Here is a 10,266-nt window from a genome sequence, read left to right as displayed (position 1 = left end):
CAGGGTGATACTTACACTGGCCCAAATCTGTACACTGGAATGCCTGCCGAGAACATACAACATACACTTTTTTATTTCCCATTTTTATTTTCAACTTACTCAAGTGGCATATATACATAATGTATGTCCATGATTAAAGGAATAGTTTGCTGAAAATGTACTAACCTCAGGCCATCCAAGATATAGATGAGATGAACAGATTTGGAGAAATCACACAGCTTTTCTCTTCACGGGACATTAATTGATGGCCTGAAGTCATGTAGATGACTTTTGGATTATTGTGATGTTTTTATCAGCTGTTTGAACTCATTTTGACGGCACTCATTCACAACAGATGATCCATTGGTGAGCAAGTGATGTAATGTTAATTTCTCCAAATCTGTTCCGATGAAGAAACAAACTCATCTACATCTTGGATGGCCTGAGGGTGAGTACATTACTTTTGGCTATTGCTACAAATATATCCCAGCGACTTAAGACTGGTTTTGTGGTCCAGGGTTACATATGTGTTTGTGTGTGTGTGTGTGTGTGTGTGTATAAGGCTAGAATATAAGCATTTGGAATCTAAGAATTCAATGAAAGTGTGTTTTAAATAATTTGTGTGTATGTGATTAAAATATATAACCTGGTATGATTGAATACAATGTTTCCCCGGGCATCTATGTTGATTTTGTTTGGATCACAAGGGATTTTTCTCTCAGTTTCTTTGGTTAAAAACTTAAGGCAAAGTCCACATCTGTGGAAAGAACCACAACGTTAAATTACTACACTGAAATCCACTTTAATAAACCAGAAGAATCATTTATAATACTGCCAGTGCATGTCTATACAATAAATCATGCTATTATCATTCTAATACAGTATTACAGCTTGCACTGCAATGCAAAAGACTCTCACCTGTACAGAGTAGATGCATTACCAGGGGAATCGTGATTCTGATAACCATGATCAAATAATCTCTCAATCTTCTTCTGAAACAGTTTACTGGTAAGAAGGTACAAATGATCCCAAATAAAACTGCAGAATACTTATATGTATTTTATATGACCATTATATTGCATTAAAAATTATATTATCTGTACACTACCATTCAAAAGTTTGGGGTCAGTAAGAATTATTATTTTTTTTTTTAAGAAATTAATGATTTTTTTAAGCAAGGATGAATTGAATTGATCAAAGGCAACAGTAAAAAGATTTATCTTCTTATATTCTGAAAATGCAGCGTGCAAGTTATTTTAAACTGTAGTAATATTTCACAATATTACAGCTTTAACTGTATTTTTGATTAAACAAACGCAAATAAATTCAGCCTTGGTGAGCACAAGAGACTGTTATAGCCAGTAAATATCCAGCACCTTTAGATAATTCTGTTTCCGATTCATGTGTGTGCTGTTCTCACCTTTTGAATTTGTCTCTTTTGTCCTTGAGGTCATCTGCCTCATTGTGGCTGAACAGATCAGCGATGCATCCAGCCAGGTTGTTATTGATGCAGTTCATATTGCATGGCGTTGCTATGATGGCACTCATATGTTTGTGACAATACTGGATACACTCCTCAACCTTCAGATCCACAAAACACATGATAATCAAACACCTGAAGCCCATTTAACAACTGGACGAATAACTTCTGATGAGATCAACCAACATGCATTCTGAACACTGCTCAGACAAGTTTTTGGATAATAATACTCATTTGATTATTAATAATGTTCCCCAAGCACATGAAGCCATCAAAATTCACCAGGTCCTTCCTGAAAATTACTGTTCTACATCTCATTAGTGCTTGTTTGGGCAGTGCACAGAGTCATCCAGAAGAACAACACAAATGATGAAACACCCATCATGCATCATGCAATTAATGTGCACTACTACCTAAAGGTCACCCAGCTCAGAGCACACTTGCTACATTACCCAAAACATTGTCACCCCTCACAACACTTACTAAAGTTTCCATCTTCAAGAACTCGGAGGAGATCAGGATTGAGATGACATTGCTGTGCTCTGCAACCAAACACCATATAACATAACTGACAACATCACAAACAGCGAAACATCAAACTCACAGCCAATGCATAACCGTTTACAACCACATGAAACACCATCCACCACTTACAAACGCCATTCAGCCAGGTCAGAGAACACACGTTACACAACACCTCTGATGGTGTCTTTGAATATAGAAATTAAAAACACAACAGTAAACACACACAGAACATCTGAAACAGTTCCCAAAATACAATTACCCAGTTTGGGTTTGTCCATGTGTTTTCCATGCCAATGTTCAGTGTTGTGACTCTTGACGTAGTTCATGAGCCAGTCGAAGATCTGGACGTCACAGTGGACAGAAATGTCCACCTCGTCCCAGCGCTGTGGGTCCACAGAAAGATACTCTTCAAAGTAACGCATCTCTTTTACCAGGAGGTTCCTCGGACACACAAAGTCCTGCTTCAGGTTCTTTGCCTCATCACAAACGTGGATTACCATGTTGGGGCTATGTGAAAGGAAATAATAAAAAAAAAGACTTTATTAGTAGAAGATGATTAATTGATGGCCTGACTGGTATGAATGTGCCTCACATTTTATTCTCTTCCGTTTTCTCAATCTTCTTGGCAGGATCTGCTATCTCACTGTCTGCAGAAGCTCCTTGACCAGTAGGGATCACAGTGAGGCCTGAATATATATAAACAGTCCCATTTCAGTAAATTTTATTTACCTTGTATCTATGAAATCACCCCATACCATATCAAGAATACCAAAATTCAGTATATTTAGGTGTAGTTTAGAGTTCAGCACTAAATAACGGATTGGAGATTTTTATCCAGGCCCCACCCACTGACTCACCTGACACTGAAAGAGTGGCCTGATTGGACGGTGGTTCCACTGTATCTCCGGTAATGTCCAATAAATTGGATTTGATGTAGGTGGAAAAGGGTTCCGATGGAGAGCTTACTGCTCTGGTCAGTGGGTTACACTGGTCATCAACATGAGGGAAACTGCCTGTAGTCTTCAGCTCTTCAAACCTCTGTGCACACTACAAAAATATAAGATTTGCTGAGGAAACTTCTGGATCTTTGTGTAAAAAGGTGTGGGTATTAAACTCTCAAATGTGTTTGACAGCATTATGTGATGGGAAATATTATTGTTATTATATTAAATATTTTACTAGATTATATTTATTTTATTTTTAAATGTTTTTTGGATTAAAATATCTTATTATATTAAATATTTTATTAAATAGTTGTGGAATAAAATCACAAGTTCTTGGTAATTTCTTGTTAATTTCACAGCCATTCTACATAAACACAATTCTATAATATTTTCACACTTTAGCATTTTTGTAATTTTACAAAATACAACTTGACTGGATATTAATCACATTACATGTCTCATATTTCATCTCAGGTATGCTCACTGATGCGTTTGTCTCTTTGATAACAAAAGTACACTAACTTTAGATAAAACGCTGTGGCTGTTGGCTGTGATGGAAATGACAGTACAACTATATTAACATCTAGTAAATATCTATATAAAACATTTTTCACACAACAAAACTGGAAATGGTTTGTGTTTTTCCCCCAATCCATTATTTAGCTTATAAAAGTCTGTGTGGCAAAATATGAATAATAATTACTTTATAAAACTAAGAATTTCGTTTTTTATAGTTTATAGTACACAAAATATAGTTAGATTATATAGTTAAAGGCCCACGTCTCTTACCTCTTTAGGTGTGAATCCTGGGACCAACTTGGCAACATTCTCCCAATTGATTGGCTGAGGCGAAGCCCACAGTGAGCTCAGGACCATGTCCAGCACCAGGAGGTTGTTATCATATGGAAAGTTATTATTAACAGAGCACAGACGATTCATTTCTGCGGAGAAGGAAGAAAACTATCATCTATTGTAGAAAAACGTCTATATTTTAAGAATAACCTGAATAATTAGCATCGACTAGCGCTCTACCGTCCCTTTATATTGAATTTCAGAGAAACAAGGGGCAGTCTGAGGGAATGACAGCTGTCGAATTTGATATCTGGTAAAGTGAGCTTATGACCTCAGATACAACAAAAACTTACAGTGCTAAGAAAATACACATTTCTCATCAACGAATATTCAGTGTGTGCAGCTTTAAAGATGCTTAGCTAGCATAATAAATAACAGATCGTGGCATTCCTTACGTTTTTTGTCGCATCACCCTGTGAAATGCTAAGCTAATACACACAATCACATCGTCAGTTTACCCTGTTGCAGATTTATGCGTTGTTTCCTCTGGTAACAATGCTCTTCTTTCATACCAGCTGAGCGGCTGGGTATGAGGAACATCAACATGAGCTGGGTATGAGATGCTGTGGCTTACTATGATTTTATTCGGGGAAACCAGTGAAGCTCACGTCGACACAGCATATACAAATAATAATAAAAACAAATGCTCAGGGTGAAATTCGCAGATTTGGTGGGCATGACTCCCTCCTCTTGCTGAAGCGGCTCGTTAAAATGCCAGAGATGGCAGAGAGAGTGATGCGGCGTGTGCCATGATGATGATGTTCTCGCTGCAGTGTCCCTGATTGAGCGGCTCGTCCCTCCTTCTGCTGTCCGTCTGTCTGCTGAGATTTGACAGGATGCCAAAGCTCGATGACCCGAGAATGAAAAAGGAAACTGACAAAAAGGCGACCCGTGGCAAAGGATTAACTCCACATCGCCTGCTGCTCTGCCGCTGTGTTGTGCTCTCTATTTCCGGTGCCGCAGTGCAGCAGGTGCGCGCCGGAGTCCCCGTTGCTAGGCGACAGCCCCAACATTCCATTTGATTGATGGGATTCTGTTTTTAATATGGGGCCCGAACAAACCCAAATGCATTTAGTCGCTATAATCAAGTCAATGAAATTGCTGAAAGAAGTAGCACTGTAGATATGCTGACAGACTAAACGCTTATTTTTAGACAGAGATAGTGTGCAACCATGGATTTAACTTGTATATACTACCGTTCAAAAGATTGGGGTTAGCAAGAAATTAATACTTTTATTCAGCAAGAACGCATTACATTCATAAAAAGTGACAGTAAAGCCATTTGTAATGTTACAAAAGTTTTCTATTTAAAATAAATGCTGTACTTTTGAACTTGCTATTCATCAAAGAATCATGAAAAATGTGTCTGTTTCCACAAAAATAATATAAGTAATGTTACAAGATCATGTGACACTGAAGACTGGAGTAATGGCTGCTAAAAAAAAACCCAGCTGTTCCATAACAAGAATAAATTACATTTTCAAAATATATTAAAATAGAAATCGGTAACTTAAATTGTAGTAATAGTTCATGATATTACTTTTTTTTTACTATACTTTTAAAACTCATTGCATTAAAGTGGGTGCTCGGACAAAAATAAAGTAGAAAAAAAGAGAGAGATAAATTCGGGACACCACAGCTCCAAAAATATCGACATTTTATTGACAGACTCTCACAAAGGGGATGTTTTGAGTTCTCTTCATCTGCTGACTTTATCTTTTTTGTACTACATTTTAAAATAAACTAATGCAGCTTCAGTGAGCATAATACGTTTTTAAAAAATACTTACTGACCCCAAACTTTTTAATGGTAGAGTAACTGTTAGCAGATTTGCAGTGTAACACATATTTTTATTACTTATCTTTATTTATTTACAAATGCACCTAAATTTCTTACCCAGCCTCATGTCAATCAGTAATTTTCTGTAATCTTGGAAATGCTGGAACTTTACTATACAATTGAAAATGACAGGAGATAAATTTTTTTAAAGTATTTACTAGCAAAATAATTGCTTGTATTTACATAATTGCACACCGTGTTAGTGATATGAAAACACAGAAAAATGCACAAACTAATTCTTGATACAACACAACTTAAAATATTAAATATTCACATTGCAGAAAGATGAACAGTAATCTAAAACTCTTACATTAGGAGAAATTCGTGATAAACACTGCATTATAAATTTAGACTGATATGACACCTCATAATTTAAACTAATCAGATGCATTAACTGTGTATGCTTGAATGACCCACGTATTTGTAACATTTTATGTTTGATGTGAGCATATCAAAACAAACTGAATCCATTTTTCCTAATAATTATTCAAAATAAATCAATGGGTCTTATTAACACAATCTTACAAACTATAATGCTGAAATACCCAATATTTTTGTTGAAGAATGAAAATGTGAACAAATATTGGTAATTGCTTTGAGCCTAACAGTCTACTGAAATTTACAGAATGATGCAGTTCATACGATAAATGAAAATGACCTCCCCTCCACAACACCTCCATTTTCATTTGTTCCTCTCCTTTTTTTTTTTAGGTGTTGGACTAAGTTACATAGAGGGTGATACATTCTAATGAAAGATACACTTTTTCTCCTAGCTCCCACCAAGAGACACACACACACACACACCTCCCTGCACATACAAATTACTCATAAGTCCATCTTTTCGGTGGTTATCACTACAGTATCACTGTTTTTGTTTGTAGAAGGTTGCACCTCCAGGGTAGCATGAAGGCCTTGTGTTTCACTGTAAACAGAATCCAAAAGCTCATCTGGATCTGATGTGGTAGGGACCGCCTGCCTGGAGTTGGGAACAGAAGCTGTAGCCAGAGCAGTTTGAGGTGCTGGAAGGTTCTGTGCAGCCTGCTGGGCCTGTGCCATCCTCTCTAATTCTGCATGCTTTCTGCCTCTCCTCCGGCCCAACACTTTGACATAGTTGGCAGGTACGAGGCCAGTGGTCTGCCCATCCACACTGGCTAACAGCCAGCCACGCACCCTGGGCTGTTGTTCTGAAAATAAGAGTGAAATACACCGAGTACAAGCTTTAAGTCAGTGTTTATAATACCTAGGGACTAGGGCTATGCAATTAATCGCATGCGATTATGAACGCGATATTGCCTAGCTTGTCAGTGAACTACGGCTCTGTGTATTAAATGCCGCACCATCTGAAAGCAGGTGATGGCGATTTACTACCAATCACGAACCGGCTTTACTGACGAGATGCGCATGACAATCGCATTGCACAGCCCTACCTAGGACAAAACGTACATGGTTTTAATATGCTTGACATCAATGAAATTTTAAATGTTACACTGCTTAATATGAGAATAGTTGCCACACTAGCTAGAGTTTTTATGCATGTAAAAGTGTTTAAGTACTCTTGTGTTCAGAATGTTTCTTGTTCTTTTACCTTTAGGGGCAAGATTAAGCATGTCTCCTGCCTGTAGAGAGATCTCTTCCTCAGATGCAGCTGTGAAGTCATACTCAGCTCGTGCTACCACATGGTCATCCTCCCCACTTGCCCAGTTAGTGGCTATAAACCAGAACACAGACACATGCGTCAGAACTTAAACCCAGCACAAACATACAGATGCAGCTACATATTCTGACACTTACAAAAAACAAACAAACAAACTACATACAAATACATTTAGGTCATCCAATAATTTCTACAGGCTGCTGACGAAGATGTGCATTTCTGAATAATAAAATTACTTAACTCTGCAATAAATCCAGTGACCGAAGTACTGCTTCAGAAGTGTGACGCTTCTTTCAGCATTGTTTGTGGTACAACACACACTACTGTTCTAAAGTTTGTTTTTGAAATTTATTATAAAATTTTGCATTTATTTGATCAAAAGTACAGTAATATTGCAAATAAATCTTTTCTATTTTAATATTTAAAAATATTAATGTTGAAAACAGTTGTGCTGCTTAATATTATTGTGGAAACTGTGATATATTTTATAGAATAGAAAGCTAATTTATTATTTATTTAACTAATTAATTTATCCTAATTATTTAAAACAGAAATCTTTTGTAACATTAGAAATGTCTTCACTGTCATAATAAATGCATCGTTGCTTGATAAAAGTCTTAATTTCTTAAATAAAAAAAATCTTACTGACCCCAATTTTTTGAATGGTAGTGTAAATCATTCTCATAATTGGTCCTATAGTCCCACATTAAAACCAAAATATAAATGGCAGTCATATATATGCAGTAGGGCTGCACAATTAATCGAATTTCTAATTGCGATTGAAAACATTCACAATTTTATGTGCAGTTTTACCAGAGAAGCCGTAACAAACTTGTGCAGTAAACAATAAGTTACACAGTAGAGCTGCACAATTAATCAAATCTAATCGCGATTACAATTATGAATGCCACAATTACGTAATCGTTCAAAGCGGCAATTAATTGTTCAAAGTCCACTTATGTTATTCTGCACGCTTAAGATGCGTTTTTTCTTTCTACATGTTATCTTAAGGGTTTTTCCACTGTTTTAATTTTAGTTTTACTATAACATTATAATACCATTTAAAGAAGAAACCAATCCGATGTATAGTTGACACTCGAGGCTTAATACTATTGAAAAGCACTAAAAGTTTTTCAGTTAGAGTGTTTTCAGCTTGTTTCTTTTCATATAGAAATATGGCATGCAGTTGCATCAAACAATGGTATAAACATCATTCAATGTAAAATTTACATTGTAAATTGTGATAATCTTAATTAATAATCACAATTTCAAGGGAATAATCGACAATTATGATTTTTGTCATAATCGTGCAGCCCTAATATGCAGCCATTGTCACAAACAAAATAATAAAGCAAAAGCTTCCTTGGCTTTTTAAGAAGCCTCATGTCAGACCAATAAATAGTGAAAAGAGTGTGTGAAGTTTACGATGAGAACAGACAGAACAGGAAGGGAGAAAAATGTCTCACCACTTTCCTCAGGACCCTCAGCAGACCGCAAAAACTTCCAGATCAAATACGGCCCTCCAAGAACTACAGCAAAAAACAAGAAAATGGGCCATGATTTGACAGAATTCGCTCCGGGGTCATCAATCCCTGCGTCTCTGGTTCCTGAAGCAGACACCATGGAGGAAGCGGCGCTGTCCGCCCACAAGTCATCCACCTCTGAATCCTGACGCAATCCTAGCAGCCTCTGCAGCCTGCGATATAGGTATCTAAGGGTCCTAACCAGAGCGAAGGCAGACAACACTTTTGTGAAATGTATGCGCAAGCGGGAGAAGTGATTGGCCACATCCAGAACAGCACGGAAGCTGTTGTAGACAGCAGAGAACGTAGCATCCATCATCATGCTGACTGACGAGAAGGCGTGGACAATGCTCTCAATGGACTGAAATGCTCCGCGGCTGCTCTCCTCCGCCTGCTGGACAAAACGGCTGGGTGGGATGTCGTCCGTTGGGTTATAACGGTTATAACCCACGCTGCCTCCAACTCCATAACCACTGTAGCTGTAGGGGCTGTAGCCCCCATAGATGGAGCTGCCATAAGGGCTGTATGAGGAGGGAAATGAGCTGTATGTAGGGCGGTATGCTTGCTGGACGGGTCTTGGAGGGATGGGTGGTACCACACGTGTTAGAACTGGAGGACCAGACATTGATGGCCCACTTTGTGATGCTAATCCAAAGTCAGTTGAGCTAGATATAATAATAATAATAATAATAATAAAAAAAACCCAGAGTCAAATGAAACACCATATATAATAAGACCAATAATAATAATAATAATAACACCGTTGAAAGTTGCCAAATAAATGTATATTTAAAGTAAAAGACAGAACACAGCATGGGTATGTAGGAGTGAACTTTGACACTCGCACGAGCCAAGCATTAAGTTTGCGTAACTTATTAGCACAACTAAAAGTGTCAATACAACCCAGTATCGCATTAACACAAAACTTATGAACATACTTATTCATTTGATAACTAAATACCGATTTGACAAGTAAATATATTTTGAATATATAAGAGTTCGATAGCTAACAGGCTTGCTAGCGTTCCTACACTTCGTCTTTTGGACGTAACGTTACTGGCCAAAATAATACGAGTTTTTACGAACCGATAGTTTAGTGGTGCAGTCATGGTTCCAGGGATTCGCCTTTCCCATGGTTTTGGTGGAGGGTGAGCCATAATTTTACGTTTTAGACCAAAGTCGAGCTGCACAGAGCAACAAACGTCATGAACAGAAACTGGCTCATACGCCAGACAAAGCAATCGCTCCTTCACATCGTTCTGTCTTGCGACACGAGACTAAAGCAATCTATCACTGAATCGATTGCAATGTACTTTTTTTCCTATTCTTGCTATCTTGTTGTAATCTCAAACAATTTAACATACAATAACGTGTATGAGGTGTCGTTAATGAATTCAATATGTAGGTGATCTGCCGCTAAAATGATTCAAACCGGACTCCTACTCGTCTGACGCTGCACATCAAGCAAAA

General features: G+C 37.5%; 2 protein-coding genes across 2 annotated transcripts in view; both read right to left on the bottom strand.

Annotated features, from left to right (window-relative positions):
- The window catches only part of LOC107689825 (uncharacterized protein KIAA1841-like), a 9,990-nt gene extending 5,031 nt beyond the window's left edge, over window positions 1-4,959 (bottom strand). The window contains exons 1-9 of the mRNA XM_016487988.1: window positions 4,239-4,959; window positions 3,718-3,869; window positions 2,842-3,031; window positions 2,577-2,670; window positions 2,244-2,491; window positions 1,943-2,001; window positions 1,400-1,560; window positions 898-984; window positions 626-736 (exon numbers count right to left, since the gene is read on the bottom strand). Coding sequence (XP_016343474.1) covers window positions 626-736; window positions 898-984; window positions 1,400-1,560; window positions 1,943-2,001; window positions 2,244-2,491; window positions 2,577-2,670; window positions 2,842-3,031; window positions 3,718-3,869; window positions 4,239-4,326 — 1,190 coding nt within the window. The 5' untranslated portion in view covers window positions 4,327-4,959. The remainder of the gene's footprint in view (window positions 1-625; window positions 737-897; window positions 985-1,399; window positions 1,561-1,942; window positions 2,002-2,243; window positions 2,492-2,576; window positions 2,671-2,841; window positions 3,032-3,717; window positions 3,870-4,238) is intronic.
- Window positions 4,960-6,311: 1,352 nt separating this feature from the next.
- On the bottom strand, window positions 6,312-10,266 carry LOC107689807 (peroxisomal membrane protein PEX13-like). The gene is made up of 4 exons (XM_016487967.1): window positions 9,883-10,266; window positions 8,740-9,461; window positions 7,205-7,327; window positions 6,312-6,803 (listed from the first exon to the last, which is right to left on the bottom strand). Exons 1-4 carry the CDS (start codon window positions 9,951-9,953, stop codon window positions 6,445-6,447), a joined length of 1,275 nt encoding a protein of 424 aa, XP_016343453.1. The 5' UTR covers window positions 9,954-10,266; the 3' UTR covers window positions 6,312-6,444.

Source organism: Sinocyclocheilus anshuiensis, unplaced genomic scaffold, assembly GCF_001515605.1.
Source record: "Sinocyclocheilus anshuiensis isolate Anshui unplaced genomic scaffold, SAMN03320099.WGS_v1.1 scaffold918, whole genome shotgun sequence".
Lineage (NCBI taxonomy): Eukaryota > Metazoa > Chordata > Actinopteri > Cypriniformes > Cyprinidae > Sinocyclocheilus > Sinocyclocheilus anshuiensis.
Note: the sequence above shows the minus strand (reverse complement) of the source record. Positions and strands in the feature narration are given on the sequence as shown.

Bases quoted from the DNA above. Each gene is read 5' to 3' on its own strand.
- LOC107689807 (XM_016487967.1), bottom strand. From the start codon at position 9,953: ATGGCTCACCCTCCACCAAAACCATGGGAAAGGCGAATCCCTGGAACC. The intron at 9,462-9,882 runs GTTCGTAAAAAC...TATTATATCTAG, and splicing joins ACTGCACCACTAAACTATCG to CTCAACTGACTTTGGATTAG. The intron at 6,804-7,204 runs GTAAAAGAACAA...TCTTATTTTCAG, and splicing joins GCTTAATCTTGCCCCTAAAG to AACAACAGCCCAGGGTGCGT.